Raw genomic sequence first — 17,754 nt, forward strand, 5'->3', positions numbered from 1 at the left:
CATTGCAGCAGACAAGATTCTGCAGTAACTCGCCAAGGTTCCTTAGGCAGCTCCTTCCAAACTCATGATCACCACCATCTAGAAGAAGGACAAGAGCAGAAGAACCTCACCACCTAAAAGTTCCCCTCCAAATCATTCACCACCCAACTTGGAAATATATCACCATTCCTTCACTGTCATTGGATCAAAATCCTGAAACTCCCTCACCAACAGCATTGTGGGTGTCCCTGTACTTTGGGGACAGCAGCGGTTCAAGCAGGCAGCTCACCACCATCTTTTGAAGGGCAACTAGGGATGTGCAATAATTGCTGGTCAAGCCCACGCCACCCAAATCGCATAAATACATCGAGGGATTATGGGGTGTCTGCAGGAAAATTGAGTTGAAGCCAAAGATCAGCCATGATTGTACTAAATGGCAGTGAACGCTTGATGGGCCATAAGGCAATTCAGCCCCGACCATGGCTGATCTCATCTCAACCTCATCTCCTTTCCTGCCCGTTCTCCATAACCCTTCAACCCATTGAGTAAATTTTTAATTAGTAATGTCCCGCCATCCATCGCATTCTGGGGTAGTGAATTCCAGATCCATGGCCCTGCGAGATAAATAATTTCTTCTCCTGTTTTAAATCTGCTACCCCTTATCCTAAAACTATCTGTCGTTCTAGACTGCCCCACAAGAAACTTTGCCAATATATTTTATCATCTTATATTCCTCAATTAGATCTCCTCTCATTCTTCTAAACGCGAGAGTGTAGGCCTAAACTGCTCAATCTCTCTTCATAAGACAAACCCCTCATCTCTGGAATCAATCCAGTGAACCTCCTCTGAACTGCCTGTAATTCAAGGGGAACAAAACTGTACACAGTACTCCAGGTGTACAATATTACCTACTCTTGCTCCTAGATGTTTAATGAAAGATTTTCTTTTAAACTTTGTTTCACCCAAGTCATGCAGATTTACACTGCTTAAAAAGGACATCTAGGCAACTTGTTTTCAGAGATCCATAACTCTACTGTATAATTCATCAGATGACAGATTTGAAGTACAGGTCTAGCAGACTCAAATTTGGCACTCCTGTCACAGCTACCATTTGAAACAGCTCCTGAGCTCCATTTGACACTTTTCTCGCAACCTGGCTAAGATCAAGAATGAGTTAACTACAGTATCTTGCAATACATCAATACACTAATTCAAAGTGCATCAGACTATGTTATGAATCATCAAGATTAAGTGTACTCTTGATTAAACTGACTTCTAACTAGGCTACATTCCTCCTGACCATTATCCAAGCTCTTGCAGTCAACAATATGCATGAATGACAACATGTATACAACTGTTGAGTATTGTTGAGAATCCATAGAATCCCTAGTGCAAAAGAAAGACTATTTGGTCCATTGAGTTTGCACCGACACTTTGAAAGAGCACACTACCTAGGCCCACTTCTCCACAGCCCTATACTCGTAAGCCCACCTCACGTGCACATCTTTGGACTTTGGTAGGTACCGGAGCACCTGGAGGAAATCCACACAGATACGGGGAGAATATGCATGCATAGACAATCACTCAAGACGGTAATTGAATCCAGGTCCCTGGCGCTGTGCCACCACATGATGGGACACTTATGAATTGCGACTTTAGTGAACATTTTAGTACTTCCCAATCCAGATAAATAAATATCTAGCTGATCTTCTTCCACTATTTAGGTGGGAGAAAATTACGAAGCAACAAACCGATAAACTATAAAAACCAAACATGGGGCACATTATCAATTTGTAACACCATAATTGTGTTACATCAGCTTAATTTCCATACAGTTGGCTTCAGTTTACTTATTCTCTTATAACCAAATTATCCACTATTAGATAAACATTATGAACAAATTTATGCTTACATGCTTTCTACATTATACATACTTTCATTGAGCATCCAGTTAACTTTTAGTTTTGGTATGTTTGAAGAAAAGTTGAAGGAAGTTTCTAAAACTAAGCAAGTCAAAAGATCCTGTTTACTTAAGATAGGAAAGCAGTTCTACGTGTTTTATCATATGACCTTCATTTATTTCATGTTATTTGTACCAGACGCCGGGGGACTGTAACTTTTGGAATTCGGCAATGATATGTAGCACATTAGTATGCGGATATACTGAAATGGACGTGAAATAGTACAAAGATTTGCTCTCTAACTATCATTAGCACAATCAGCTCAAAATTGAAAGGGTAGAAAGAGGAGTAATATGAAATTATGGGTCAAGGGCGCATGAAATACTGGCTGTGCCTTTTGTGATTTAGCCTTAAAGTAAACTGTTCATCAAGAGTCCATAAAGTATCAGAAGTAGCCTGCCCTCCATGTTGTGCTTCATCTCAAACGATCTGGTCAAAATCAGGAATCAGTGACTGAAAATCAAAATGCTGTTAAGATTTCCCTCCCGGCACAGACCTCTGCTTAACTGTAAATCCACATCCTGGTATTTGGTTTTGCGAGGAGAGCAACAGGCGGCATTTAAAAATCAACAGTGCATACCCGAGGGCATTCGATTGCCCAGGTGAAGGATATGGGAGCCAGTATGCCCAACTTTATCCCATCCTCATGTCAGCATATTTGTATGTTGATAAAGGAGTACTTACTGACCTAAAGGACTCCCTCAAAAGACCATAACACATGCAGAATTAGATCACTTGGCCCATCAGGTTTGCTCCACCATTCAATCATGGCTGATATTTTTCGCCTCCCCTTTCTCATAACCCCTTATTCCTTATGAATCAAACCCTTAACCATGTCTTAAAGGCATTCTGCAGCAATGAGTTCCAGATTCACCACCCTCTGGCTGAAGAAATTCCTCCTCATCTCTGTTGTAAAGGATTGTCTCTTTAGTCTGAGATTGTGCCCTCGAATAATTTTTCCTACAAGTGGAAACATCCTCTCCACGTACACTCTATTCAGGCCTCGCACTATCCTGTAAGTTTCAATAATTTACCCGCCTCATCCTTCTAAACTCCAACGAGTACAGACCCAGAGTGCAAAACATGTCCTCATACGACAAGCTCTTCATTCCAGGGATCATTCTTGTGAACCTCCTCTGGACTCTTTCCCAGGCCATCCCTTCCTTGGATACAGGGACCAAAACTGCTCACAATACTCCTAATGGGGTCTGATCAGAGCCTTATACACCCTCAGAACAACCCTGCTCTTGTACATTAGTCCTCTCGACATGAATGCTAACGTTGCATTTACCTTCCTAACTGCTGACTGAACCTGCACACAAGAGAACCTTTAACAAGGACTCCCAAGTGCCTTTGTGGTTCCCTATTTAGAAATTAGTCGATGCCTCCTAAGCAATAACCTCACTTTTCCCCCATTGTATTCCATCTGCCACCTTCTTTGCCCTCTCCTAGCCTCTCCCAAGTCCTTCTCCAGCACCTCCCACGTCCTTAGCCTCTCCCCAGTCCTTCTGTAGCTCCCTTGTTTCCTCAGTACCCGAGACTCTACATATCTTTGCACCATCTGCAAACCAAGCAAGTGCCTTTAGTTCCTTCTTCCAAATCATTAATGTATGTTGTGAAGTTATGGTTCCACTCCAACTAGAGGCACACCGCTAGTCACTGACTGCTATGCTGAAAAAGATCCTTCTGCCAGTCAGCCAATCCTCTATCCATGCCAGAATCTTACCCTTAACACCATGGGCTCTTAAAGTCTCTTCTGCGGCACCTTGTTGAAGGACTTCTGGAAATCTAAATCAATCACTTGCCAATGCCCGCTAACTGGCCTGTGAGTTCCCATCTGCTGCCTCCCTTCCTTCTTAATTAGCAATGTTACATTAGCTACTTTCCAGTCCTCTGGGACTCTCCCTGCCTCCAGTGATTCCTGAAAGATTACCACCAATGCCTCCACAATCTCCTTCAGAACCCTGGGATGTAGTCAATCTGATTTATCCACCTTCAAACCTTCTTTCCCCAGAACCTTCATAGTAGTAATAATTGTCTAATCTTTGTCATAAGTAGGCATACATTAACACTGCAATGAAGTCGGTGAAAAGCCTGTACTCGCCACATTCCAGCACCTGTTAAGAATACACCGAATTCAGAATGTCCAACTCCCCCCAACAGCGCATCTTGGTCAGGACTTGAGAGACCAGAGCAAACCCACAGGAAGAATACGCACTCTGCCCCGGCAGATCCAAACCGGGAATCGCACTGTGTATCTCCTTGAACTTCAATTTCCCAATTCTCCATACAACTGACCCCCCCCCCCCCAAAAGGAAGGAGCTGAACCCGATTCCAATAGCAAGTTCCAGCTGAAGCGTCAAGAGACTAGAAAGCATGCACCCCACCTACCTGCTTCTCCAACCACCTTCTCCCCCACCGGTGGCAGACTGCAGTCATGCATTGGACGCCTCAGTTACCCAAGAACGCAAAATAAGTTTTATTTTTGACGAGGGACTGCCTGGCAATTTTTTTTTTTGAAAAGTAATCAAGGAACTGGTAATTCAGCCAGTTGTTCTTTTCTAGATGTTCAAAATGAGCCCTATGCTCTTTATTTTGTCTCAACTATTTCTTATTGAGCAGGTTGTTTTCACTGCTCTATGGGTGACGTTTCTCCTGAATTCCCAATGTATTTATTAGTGAAATGTTATCTCCCATATCATACTTGTGGAATAAACTATTCCCAAATACTAGCAATAATTATGCAAAGGGTTAGTGTAGTGTTAATGCCAGTTGACTAGTGGGGCCCCAGGCTCAAGTCCAACACCACTTGGAGGAAGCCAGCATCTCCACCTCATTATCTACCACTCACAGGTTTGCCCTCGACAAGTGAGATTGTCCCATCTTCACATTGGAGTTGTGGCATTATAGATTTCAAACAGATCCAGCAACTATACACAGGAAGCAGTGGACCATCAGCAGCATGGTATATAACCTCAAGATGCACTTTAGGAACTCACTCAAGGTGAAACACAACACCTTCCAAACACTACTTACCATCTAGAAATTCCACTCCAGGTCACTCATCATCCAAACTTGGAAATATATCACTATTCCAAATTTTCTCTGAAAAAGCAGTGTACCTATATCGACTGCGCAGAAGGCAGCAGCTCACCACCACCCAAGGACACGAAAGCAGACTACATGCAAAATGTAGGTAGACCTGGACAATATCCAGGCTTGGGTTGACATGTCACACCATACAAGTGCCAGGCAATGACCTTCTCAAATAAAGGATACGAATCACTCCTTGACATTACCATCACTGAATCCCCCACTGACCACAAACTGAACTGTCTCTATAAACACTGGCTACAAAAAGCAGGTCAGATGTCAGGAATAGTGACTACTCAAAGCCTGTCCACCACCACTGTCCACTTGCCTGGATGAATGCAGCTCCAACAGAATGTAGGACAAATCACACCTTTCACAACATCACTCCCTTCACCATCGATGCACATCTACAAAATGCACTGCAGGAACCCACCAAGGCTCCTTTGGGCAGCATCTTCTAAACCACCTAGAAAGATAAGAGCATCAGATACATGGGACCACAACATCCTGGCTTGGTCAACAAATGCTGGCCCAGCTCACAACTACCACTGATCATAAAGACCCTTCCAGAAATACCTCTGGGTAAAAAATATGCTTGGTCCATGGCCTTCAATTTGATTTTTGAAGGAGGGGGTAGAAAAGAGAAAGTTGTTAAGGACAGGGATAAACTTTGATAACGGCTATTCACATCTTTTTAAAAAAGGTCAGCATTCATAAAAGAAGCAAACAAAGAAAGTTCTGGTCAAACGGTTTTATTAAGACTGACAAGAATCTTTATATTGATGCTCATGTGCATCCAAAACTTTGGCACTTAAATTAAAAATCAGTTCCTGGAGTCTATTTTAAGTGCACTTATTAGCCAATCCCAGTCAAACACAAATGACCAAATAGAAATGATGTTTACTTTTAATCAACCTCCTCAATTGTTGGACCAGAAGATGCACCTGCACCAGAAGGAGCAGCGCCAGCACCAGGAAAGCCACCTGGAGGACCACCAGCACCTTGATATAGCTTTGTGATAATAGGATTGCAGATTTTCTCCAGCTCCTTCTGTTGGTGTTCGTACTCATCCTTTTCAGCAGTCTAAGAAAAAAAAAATACATACAATCAATACCCTTGATTTGACAAGTCTCAACATTACTCAGAAAAGAGACGCTCAGACATCCAAGGAAGATTTGCCATCATAACCCGACAGGGTTCCAGTGGAAACTACGAATGGTAATGGTCTCTACTTCATCATAGCGTAGAAGATGCTCATTCTAAAATAAATTTTGTCCCTGGTAATTTACCTGGTTCTTATCCAGCCAGCTGATAACTTCATTGCATTTGTCCAAAATCTTTTGCTTATCATCATCTCCAACCTTTCCTTTCAGCTTCTCATCCTCAATTGTGGCCTTCATGTTAAAAGCATAAGATTCCAAAGCATTTTTGGAAGAAACTTTTTCCCGTTGTTGGTCATCTTCAGATTTGTACTTTTCAGCTTCTTGGACCATACGTTCAATATCTTCTTTGCTCAAGCGACCTAATTAACAAAAAGGCTACTATTGGTATAGCTCATGACAAGTCTTTATTTACACATATAAAGTTAGTTAATCGCTCAGACATCCAAGGAAGGTGTTTTAGCCAACATGGGTCTCAAGACCTCTGGTGGAAACTACGAATGGTTTGGCATCTTTCATCACAGCGAGTGCAACTATAAATGGTGCAGACAGCAAGCGCAACTATAAATGGTGCATACAGAGTGCAGAAATGTCATCACCTTTGTCATTTGTGATGGTGATCTTGTTTTCTTTTCCAGTGCTCTTATCCACTGCAGACACATTCAAGATACCATTGGCATCAATATCAAATGTCACCTCAATTTGAGGCACACCCCGTGGAGCAGGTGGAATTCCAGTCAGTTCAAACTTGCCCAGCAAGTTGTTATCCTTAGTCATGGCTCTTTCACCCTCGTACACCTAAATTGATACACGGTATACACATTATAGACAAAAGCACACTTAAATTGAAATCAATTTATATCCTGTACACACATCATCAATAATGTAAGTATGGAATAAAAACATGTTTGCAAGAATAGAACCATGCAGCAAGGACTTACCTGAATCAGCACACCAGGCTGGTTATCAGAGTAGGTAGTAAAGGTCTGTGTCTGCTTTGTTGGAATGGTGGTGTTACGTTTGATTAATGTAGTCATCACACCGCCAGCAGTCTCAATACCCAGTGATAATGGAGTAACATCCAACAACAGCAAGTCTTGCACAGCCTCAGACTTGTCACCAGCCAAGATGGCAGCCTGTACAGCTGGAAATACATTCAAATTAATAGATGTTTCATGATTGGAACAAGTACAATAAACCAGCCACATGCATTACCATAAGAGTACTGGAAACAGGACAAAAATTGATGGGACAAAAACAATTTTCAACTGAATCAAGAAATTAAATTACCTGCACCATATGCAACAGCCTCATCAGGGTTGATGCTCTTGTTCAGCTCTTTGCCATTGAAGAAATCTTGCAGCAACTTCTGGATTTTGGGAATGCGGGTGGATCCACCAACCAGTACAATGTCATGGATTTGAGCCTTGTCAATCTTGGCATCTCGCAAGGATTTCTCAACAGGATCCAGTGTGCCTCGGAAGAGGTCAGCATTGAGCTCTTCAAATCGTGCCCTGGTGATGGAGGTGTAGAAATCAACACCCTCGTACAGAGAGTCGATTTCAATGCTAGCTTGCGTACTAGATGACAGGGTACGCTTAGCACGTTCACATGCGGTGCGGAGACGGCGAACAGCTCTCTTGTTGTCAGTAATGTCTTTCTTGTATTTCCGTTTGAATTCAGCAATAAAATGGTTGACCATGCGGCTGTCAAAGTCCTCACCACCAAGATGGGTGTCACCAGCAGTAGACTTGACTTCAAATATACCATCTTCAATGGTCAAGATGGAGACATCAAAGGTGCCGCCACCCAGGTCAAAAATCAGTACATTTCTTTCAGCACCAACCTGCAAATGGCAACAGCAGTCAGGGCAACCCAGAAGTTACTTGTAATTAGAAGACAAGTCATGACAGAACTGTATGAAGCTTTATTAAGTCGCAGAAAAAAAAATCCTACTGCTGCAAACTAAATTTGGTTTCACCACTGTGCAAAGTTATCTTGCACAAGGAACTGTGTTGTGGAGATGCCGGCATCGGACTGGGGTGAGCACAGTAAAAGTTAACACCAGGTTAAAGTCAACACCTGGTACATTGGCGAGACCATGCAGATGCTGCGACATTGAATGAACGGGCATCACGTGCCAATCACCAGGCAGGAATGTTCCCTTCCAGTCGGGGAACACTTCAGCAGTCAAGGGCATTCAGCCTATGACCTCCGGGTAAGCGTTCTCCAAGGCGGCCTTCAGGACACGCGACAATGCAGAACTGTCAAGCAGAAACTCATAACCAAGTTCCGCACACATCAGTGCGGCCTCAACCGGGACCTGGGATTCCTGTTGCATTACATTCACCTCCACCATCTGGCCTAGGCTTGCAAATTCCTACCAACTGTCCTGGCTTGAGACATTTCACACCTCTTTAACCAGGAGTTATCCCTATCTCTGGATCTGTAAAGACTTACCTGCAAACGCTCACATTCTAAGCATTGTCTGGCATCTTGATACCCGAGGAAGGAGCAGTGCTCCGAAAGCTAGTGTTTGAAACAAACCTGTTGGACTTTAATCTGGTGTTTTAAGACTTCTTACTAGGAACAGTGTGACAGCAAATTGTAGAAGTACAAAACAGCTGCCAGTGAAAGCACACATGAAACCAAGACAAGGCAGTTCAGGATCAAATCATGATTCGTGACGCATGCATCTGGTCACATGGATGGGACACCACAAAGGAAAACAAAGATAGAAAACTAACAAACATGGAAATTTGTCTGTACACATATGCACATTTACAGTGGATCGTTAATTCAATTGGTTAACTGCATACCTTCTTGTCCAAACCATAAGCAATGGCAGCTGCAGTTGGTTCGTTGATGATACGCAGCACATTCAGGCCAGAAATTGTGCCAGCATCCTTTGTAGCTTGTCGTTGAGAATCATTGAAGTAAGCTGGTACTGTGACGACTGCATTTGTAATAGTCTAGACAGTAGAGAAAACAGCAATTAGCATCAATTTTTTCACATCATAAAACTCTCAAATTAATGAAAAATTCTATCCTACCTTCCCAAGATAGGCTTCAGCAATCTCCTTCATTTTAGTCAACACCATGGATGACACTTCTTCTGGATAAAAGGATTTTTTTTCAGCTTTGTACTCAACCTCAACCTTGGGGCGGCCACTGTCATTGATGACACAAAATGGCCAGTGCTTCATGTCAGACTGAACGACAGCATCTTCAAACCTGCGGCCAATAAGGCGTTTGGCATCTGAAATTTAAAAAAATATTCTGTCATTTGCAAGCTACTCCAAAGTATCTTCCTCACCAAACTCCTTCACCAGGATTGCAGCAATAAGTTGGCATTATTAACTACAAAACTCAACACGCCTAGTTATTTAATTTCCATGAACAATAAACCCAACACTCCCTAAATGGGTTCAAAGACCAGCTTCTCAAATAAAGCTCCCCTTTGTTTCACATACCCCCTCCATGAAGTCAGTATAAAAAGGCATGGGCAAGTAACAAAATGAGATCGCAAATAGGCAAAAAGACAAGAGCTTAGACTCACCAAAGACAGTATTGGTTGGGTTCATTGCCACCTGGTTCTTGGCTGCATCACCAATGAGCCTTTCTGTATCGGTGAAGGCAACATAGCTTGGAGTGGTTCGGTTGCCTTGGTCATTGGCAATGATTTCAACTTTTCCATGCTGGAAGACACCTACACAGGAGTAGGTTGTCCCTAGATCGATACCAATTGCTGGTCCCTTGGACATTTTGTCTGAAATAGATTTACAGAGTTATTATGTACAAGTCCCCGCTAACAATCACCCGACACGTCACATACCAGAGTACTAATTATTTGTTTACGGTAAACTGTTATTTTATCTTTGCACCATATTCACCAAGATGTGGAGATGCCGGCGTTGGACTGGGGTGAGCACAGTAAGAAATCTTACAACACCAGGTTAAAGTCCAACAGGTTTGTTTCAAACACGAGCTTTCGGAGTGCAGCTCCTTCCTCAGGTGAATGGCGAGGTACGTTCCAGAAACATTTATATAGACAAAGTCAGCAATGCCGGACAATGCTTGGAATGCGAGAATTTTCAGGTAATCAAATCATTACAGATCCAGAGAGAGGGATAATCACAGGTTAAAGAGGTGTGAATTGTCTCAAGCCAGAACAGTTGGTGGAATTTTGCAAGTCCAGGCCAGATGGTGGGGAGTGGATGTAATGCGACTTGAATCCAAGATCGCGGTTGAGGCCGCACTCATGCGTGCGGAACTTAGCTATATACTTGTTTCTGGAGCATACCTCTCCAGTCACCTGAAGGAGCTGTGCTCCGAAAGCTCGTGCTTGAAACAAACCTGTTGGACTTTAACCTGGTAAGACTTCTTACTATATTCACCAAGTCATCCAGGTTATCTCACAAGTGACTGGAGTTTTACAACACAGCCTCCCACCCAAGTTAGCAGTGAGTGAGTCACCCAAAAACCTGGCTTGTAGAACACGAATCATTTTTAAAATCATTGCTCACGTTGCAACATGACTGTTAAACAGCCAACACCTCACAAGGCGGCACCCACTTTTAAGCTCGCCAAAGACGACCCAGAAATGTGAGTCTTACAAAATCTGATGGTGACGATCTCTAAAATCAACGCGAGCTGCATGCAACACGACTTTTCGAAAAGCCAACAACATTTGCAAGTTTGTCTCCCGTCACCTTGCCCTGCTAGCTATGCGCGTGGGGGGGTGGGGGGAGAAACGAGATATCGCAAATGCAAACCAAAAAGTAAAATAAACGGCCGACACACTGGAAGGTCAAAAGAAAAAGGTGGACGATCCTACACCTGAACTTCTGTCCGAGCAGGATTACAAAAAAAAATCCAATTGATTTGCAGTAGAAGCAACTTCAATTGGACCCCATTAGAAACTGAAACAGCATTTCCTCTCTCCCCCCCCCCCCCCCAGCAAGTGTCTGAAGGACATCACGTGGTGTGAGCAGAGGGAGTCACATCCGGGGACAGAGCGCAGCCCCAGGGTGGGGAGGAGTCAGCTCCCGGCGGCTCTACCGAGAGGCAGGAAGGCCTGGAACCTTACAGAAACATCTCAATCTAAGCCTCGCTGCGCCTTCCAGACCCCCTTGTTTCATGTTGGAAAGAAAGACAGACGCCGTCGTTTCTTTTCTTACAAATGAGGCGGGTGAACGGTTTTCGAGACCGATCAGCAAAAATGGGGGGGGGGGGGGGGGGGGGGGGGGGGTAAATGTTTAACGATCGCACTCTTCACCCGGAATAACCCCTTTCCAGAAACTAAAACGCAGAGGGTGGGGAAAGAAAGAAAGCGCCGAGCGGGCCAGGCAGGGGGAAAAAAAAATCGACGTCCAGGGCTGAAGCCAAGCCTAACATTCGAGTCAAATGGAAAGTAGGCAACCGGGTGTCGGTTCCGAGTAAGATTCTTCTTTTAAATAATCTTCTCTCAGTATAATTACCTGTTTTGCTGTCCGGTTTGGTAGGTGCTTTAACGCCGAGAGCTGTTGGCGATGTCCGGAGCGCTGCAATGAGGCTGAGCCCCGCCCGGCGCCGCCTTTTAAACCTCCACAGAAAGTTCGAGAAAGCGCACCGCGTCACTCCGGCTGCCCGCCAATCGGCGCCGCGCCCAGGCGGCTACGTCAGCGCGAGTGGCGGGAAGCGAGGCGAGGGGCGGGGCTGGCTGAGGTTCCCAGCTGGGAGTGCGGCACGTGAACAGTCCAGCACAAGTGCAACAGCAAGTCCAAACGTTTGGTTGCATTTTTATTTCTAAGAACTATTTTCAGAAGGAGGGAGGGATCCATCTCCATCACTTGTTTGGCAGACATTGTTCGGGTCTCATTTTCAAATCAAATAAAAGGTCGCCCATTTAAGACTGAGATGAGGAGGAATTTATTCTCTGAAGGTTGTCAGTCTTTGGAAGCCCTTGATACAAAGAGCTGTGGGGCAGAGTACTTGTGCATGCTTATGGCTGAGATGGATTATTGATCAATAAGGGAATCAAGGATTAAGGGGAAAGGGCAGAAAAGTGGACTTGAGGAATGTTGGATTATCCTTTTGAATAGTGGGGCAGGCTCGGGCCAAACAGCTCACTCCTATTTCTATTTATGTATGCAGGAAGATGCATGAAGACAAAGCCAAGCCCACTTGATTTGTCATCCCATTCACCACCTTAAACACCACCAACACACAGTGGCAGCAGTGTGTGCCATCTCTGAGGTGCATTGCAGCAACTCACCAAGTCTCCTTGAACAGCAGCTTCAAAATCACACGGTAGCACAGTGGTTAGCACTGTTTCACAGTACCAGGGTGCCAGGTTCGATTCCTGACTTGGGTCACTGTGCAGAGTCTGCACGTTCTCCCTGTATCTCAGTGGGTTTCCTCCCGCAGGTCCTGAAAGATGCGCTTGTTAGGTGAATTAGACATTCTCAATTCTCCCTCTGTGTAGCTGAACAGGTGGCGACTAGGGGATTTTCATAGGAACTTCATTGCAGTGTTAATGTAAGCTCACTTGTGAAAATAATAAAGATTATTATTAAAATCCACAAACTCTACCATCCTGAAGGACAAGGGCAGCAGATACATGGGAACACCACCATCACCTCTGCCACACACCATCCTGACTTGGAGCTATATTGCTGTTCCTTCACGGAGTCAAAATCCTGGAACTCCCTTCCTAACAGGCCCAAAGTTGTAACTACACCATAGGGATTACACCAGTTCAAGAAGATGGCACATCGTCACCTTCTCAAGGACAATTTAGAGATGGGCAATAAATGTTGGCCTCACCAGCAATACCCATATCCTGTAAAACAAAAAAAACATAAAAGCAAAAAAGTAAAATAAAAATCCAAAGATGTGCAGGTTAGGTCGAGTGGCTATGCTAAATTATAGTATCCAAAAGGTTAGGTGGGGTTACTGGGTGATGGGTTTAGGGTGGGGGTGTGGGCCAAAGTAGAGTGCTCTTTCAGAGGGTCGGTGCAGACTCAATGGGCCGAATGGCCTCCTTCTGCACGGTAGTGATTCTATGATTCATTAACTCTGCACAGACGCTGACTGCTATCTTAATGCATACTTTTTCTCCATTATTCCAAATTCTTGACATGCTCACTGATTGAAATTCTCCATTATTCCTAATTTTGGACATGCTCACTGATTGAAGAGGAATTATGTGTAAAGGTTTGGGCCGCAGTAAATTTGTGCAGGAGTATGGCATTTATGAAAGATGTGGAAATTATTCTGAACTGAGGTGCAAAATTTTAAAAAGTCATAACATTGTCCTGAAATGTAAGTGTTCAATAATTTAAAATGATCCTTTAATGCACTGATGTACTTTGTTGGCACATGGAGATGACTAGTCGTCATGAAAAGCATTTTATAATGTTGGTTAGGTCACAGCTAGAATTTTGTGTATAGTTCTGGCCATCACAGGAAGGACATAATTGCTCTAGAGTACATAGGAGATTTAAAAGTGTCGCCAGGACTTGAAAATTGCGTATGAGGAAAGACTGGTTAGGCTAGGATCGTTTTCCTTAGCACAAAGGAGGTTGAGGAGTGACCTATTTGAGGTAAACAAAGTTACAAGAGGCCTGGATAAGGTAAACAGGGAATACCTGTTTCACGAGCAGCAGAAGGTACAGAGATGCATATTTGATGGAAGGATTGGAGGGGACATGAGGAAAAACATTTTCAAATATTTTATTTTATTCCCGGAGGATCGTGAGCACCTGGAATTCACTGCTCAAATTAGTGGTTGAGGGTGACACGTTCAGCTAATTTATAATGACCTAGATCTGCACTTGAAGTGCTGTAACCTGCAAGGCAACAGACCAGGTTCTAGAAAGTGGTATCCAAACGAGCCACTTGTTTCTTTGGCTGGTGCAGACAGGATGGGCTGAATGGCTCTTCTGTGCCATTACTTTCTTATAGTGGCCACAAAAAAAGTGTTTGTATACTCAGTATGTAACATGGTAATTCATTGCAGAACAGCAACAACCAATAGGATGCTTTATTGTTTAATCAGTATAGTGCAAGTCAGGGAATGTTATGCTGAAATTGTACAATGCTGTGGTCAGGTTACCTGCATTTTCTTCGCAACCACACTTGCTCACCAAGGCAAAACAAACATTAAAGTTTTTGACATCTCTGGACAAGGATTATGACTGAGAATGGCTGGAGAAAAGTAAGCTTTTCAACCTCAATAGGTGAGACAACCTTTCAGATATATATTAAATTGTACAGAAATACATAAATTTGGTACGATACTTCAGGGTAAATTATGACAGTCAAACTTGGTGTCAGGTTTAGCGTGAAGCAGTGCATGGCCCTACAGTCTCCACAAGGTTAGAAGAAGCTTTCTTGATGGGGAACACAGAATTATATGCAGTATAAAACCAATTTTGTTATTCTAATTATTGATTTTAATCTGCATGGACATCCCATTTCACTTTAATGTTGGCACCCTCTTGTAACCGTTTGTGGGATAGCCTTTGCATTGCTTTATACAAAACAGGAGGGATAAGGGGACGCTGATCCCGATTGTCTTGGGGACAAATGTTGAACACAGTAATCAGCATTCAGAATAGATTCCCAGACAGGGCAATGATGAATGCACAAAGCTTGGAATTATTTCAAATGAGGGCAGCACAGTGGTTAGCGCTGATGCCTCACCGCACAGGACCCAGGTTCGATGCCTCATGGCAGAGGACCCGGGTTCGATCCCTGCCTCAGGTCACTGTCTCCCCGTGTCTGCGTGGGCCTCACCCCCACAACCCAAAAGATGTGCAGGGTAGGTGAATTGGTCACACTAAATTGCCCTTAATTGGGTACTCTTAATTTATTTTAGAAAGGAATTATTTCAGATAGTACGAGGTTTGTAGATTTTTCTAGATGGGTGAAAATAATAACTGTGGTTCTATTTTTGCAAAGTCTGCAAACCTATCCCATTATAGTGCTGGGCTGGCAGCTATCTACTCTTAGCCATCTGTTCCCATCTTTGTCTTTTCTCCCCCAATTGCTGCACTTTTACTATTGAAATTCCCCTGCCTGTAATAGTGGGTGCAATTAAGCTCCAATTGTTAAAAGTTCAAGCTGTGGGTTTAAAGTTAACTCACAACTATGCCTCATCTTTGTTTCGTCAGTGGGTGATGCAGCTTTGTTCAAATTCTGCCATCAGGACTCTGCAACTCCACTGCAAGACACAGCTGCTGTGACCGAGCTTCTATTTAGTTGCTCATGTTTTACGGTAACTTCCTCTCACTTACATACTCTCTCACCTTGCCGTTTCCTGCTGAGCTTATGGTCACCCTACTGGTTTTTCAGCTTTACTTTGTGTGTTATTTTGCCATACATGCAGTCTCTGGGACAAAAGTCCATTTATCAGCTGCTCTAGATCCTATAGCGACCTCCAAAGCCCTCAGTTTTTCTGCCTCAAAATCGATTCAGCAGTGTCCCACTGAAATACCTCCAGAACTGCATTCTCCTCTATTCTACCTCAATAATCTTTGTCACAAGTAGGCTTACATTAACACTGCAATGAAGTTACAGTGAAAAGCCCCTAGTCACCACACAACTGTGCCTGGTTTGGGTACAGAGATAATGCAGAATGTTCAATTTACCCAAAAGCATGTATTTTGGGACTTGTGGGAGGAAACCAGAGTACCCGGAGGAAACCCACACAGACATGGGGAGAACAAATAGCTCCGAACTCACTTGCCATCCAAATCCATCTTTAAACCTGTCCATCAATTGGTCAACTCTTCAAGCTAGCTCCAACCATACGGCAACTTCATCTCATCACAAAACTTGCTGACTTTAACTTTGGACTGTCTACTATGCCTCCATTTTCCACTTGTTACCAGGATACATCTAGTTCACTAATGTCCTTTAGATAACAAAATCTGTCATCCCTACCTAGTCTGGTCTACATACAACTCCAGAAGCACAGTATTTAAAACTTCCCTCAGCAATGATCTAGCAAGCCACTCAGTTCAAGGACAATTGGGATAAACAAACCCTGGCCTTGCCAGCAATATCCACATACCTTGAAAGAATAAGTCAAAATCTACCTTGATCATCTGATGTACATAATTGTAAGTTGAATTCTCCCACATCCATGTGTTGATTGCTGCTCCAGACAAGAACCTAACACCACTTGTTTTCTCCCATGTCTTTTCTTCAAGTCTTTAAGATGTTGTAACCAAATAAATTCCATATCCAGCTGACCTGCAACTGTTTCAACCCCTCCAAACAGGTTTCTGTCTGCTTACAACACTGAAACAGCCTCAAAGTCACAAGTAACATCCAAGTGACTATGGTAAAGTATCCCTTTTATTCAGCTTGACACATCTGCAGTGTTTAACAGTTGACACCACCATCCTAATCAATCTCTACAGCTGTGCAAAACTGTACACACCTGATCAGATTCTGTCCAGTTGCCACCAGAGAAACGTCTGCATTATTTTCTCTTCTCACCTCATATTACCCTCTGGATTCTCCAAGTATCTATCCTTGGCCCTCAGCAAGCGCATTCAAAAATATGATGCCAGGGTCAAGTGTACACTGATAAAGGCAGCACGGTGGCCTAGTGGTTAGCACAACCACCTCACGGCGCTGAGGTCCCAGGTTCGATCCCGACTCTGGGTCACAGTCCGTGTGGAGTTTGCATATTCTCCCCGTGTCTGTGTGGGTTTCGCCCCCACAACCCAAAAATGTGCAGAGTAGGTGGATTGGCCACGCTAAATTGCCCCTTAATTAGAAAAAATAATTGGCTAATCTAAATAATAAAAAAAAGTGTACACTGATAATAGCCAGTTATACCTCTGCCACCTCCCTCTCAACAATCCAGTCTCTATTTATATTGCTGCATGGTCAGAACCCAGTTTTGGATGAGTAGAATTTTCAACCAAATTTTGGGCAGATCAAAATAATTATCTTCAGCTCCTGGCTTTCTTCCCTTTCACCATCAGAGTCTATTCTCAACTTTGATGCCAAGGTGAGCTTCCACAAATGACCTATCTGCTCCATCACCAAGATTGCCTTCCTCCACCTCTGCTAACATTGTGCAACTCTACTCCACTCCTTCAGCTCCTCTGGTTCAGAAACCCTTATCCATGACTTTGTTACCTCTAGACTCGCCTATCCTGATGCACTTTTGACCTCATGTTCCAACCTTCACAAACTCACACCAAGTTTGGTTCACTCATCACTGCGCTGACATTGGATCCTGGTCTAGCAAAGTCTTAATTTTAAAATGCTCATTCTGATTTTAGAGTCCCATTATGGCTTCACCCCTCCCTGCATCTGCAAACTCTTCCAGCTCTACAGCCCTGAAGCAATTGTGCTTCTTTAATTTTGCTCATCCCTCCACCATTGGTAAGTATGCCTTCAGCTACCCGAGAGCCCTGGGTTCTGGAATTCCATCCATAAATTTCTCCTCTAGCTCTTTCAAGGTGCTCCTTAATATCTACCTTTGGTCAAACTTTAGGTACCTGTCCTAATATCTATGACTTGATGTCAAATTTTGTTTGGTGCTGTTCCTTTGA

At 43.6% G+C, this 17,754-nt stretch overlaps 1 protein-coding gene and 1 non-coding gene across 2 annotated transcripts; both read right to left on the minus strand.

Annotated features, from left to right (window-relative positions):
- Positions 1-5,769: 5,769 nt before the first annotated feature.
- Positions 5,770-11,811, minus strand: LOC119953959 (heat shock cognate 71 kDa protein-like). Its single transcript, XM_038778681.1, has 9 exons — positions 11,674-11,811; positions 9,753-9,962; positions 9,247-9,452; positions 9,013-9,165; positions 7,484-8,039; positions 7,135-7,337; positions 6,793-6,991; positions 6,323-6,555; positions 5,770-6,116 (listed from the first exon to the last, which is right to left on the minus strand). Exons 2-9 carry the CDS (start codon positions 9,955-9,957, stop codon positions 5,940-5,942), a joined length of 1,932 nt encoding a protein of 643 aa, XP_038634609.1. The 5' UTR covers positions 9,958-9,962; positions 11,674-11,811; the 3' UTR covers positions 5,770-5,939.
- Positions 6,627-6,720, minus strand: LOC119954587. The gene has a single exon (XR_005458269.1). It is a non-coding gene; the product is annotated as a small nucleolar RNA SNORD14 (small nucleolar RNA).
- Positions 11,812-17,754: the final 5,943 nt, after the last annotated feature.

The sequence above is a fragment of the Scyliorhinus canicula genome, chromosome 19 (genome assembly GCF_902713615.1).
Source record: "Scyliorhinus canicula chromosome 19, sScyCan1.1, whole genome shotgun sequence".
Classification (NCBI taxonomy): Eukaryota; Metazoa; Chordata; class Chondrichthyes; order Carcharhiniformes; family Scyliorhinidae; genus Scyliorhinus; species Scyliorhinus canicula.

Coding starts and splice junctions, on each gene's coding strand:
- LOC119953959 (XM_038778681.1), bottom strand. CDS start 9,957: ATGTCCAAGGGACCAGCAATTGGTATCGATCTAGGGACAACCTACTCC. Junction 7,338..7,483: donor GGCTGTTGCATATGGTGCAG/GTAATTTAATTT, acceptor ATGTATTTCCAG/CTGTACAGGCTGCCATCTTG. Junction 6,556..6,792: donor CACCATCACAAATGACAAAG/GTGATGACATTT, acceptor TTTGTTAATTAG/GTCGCTTGAGCAAAGAAGAT.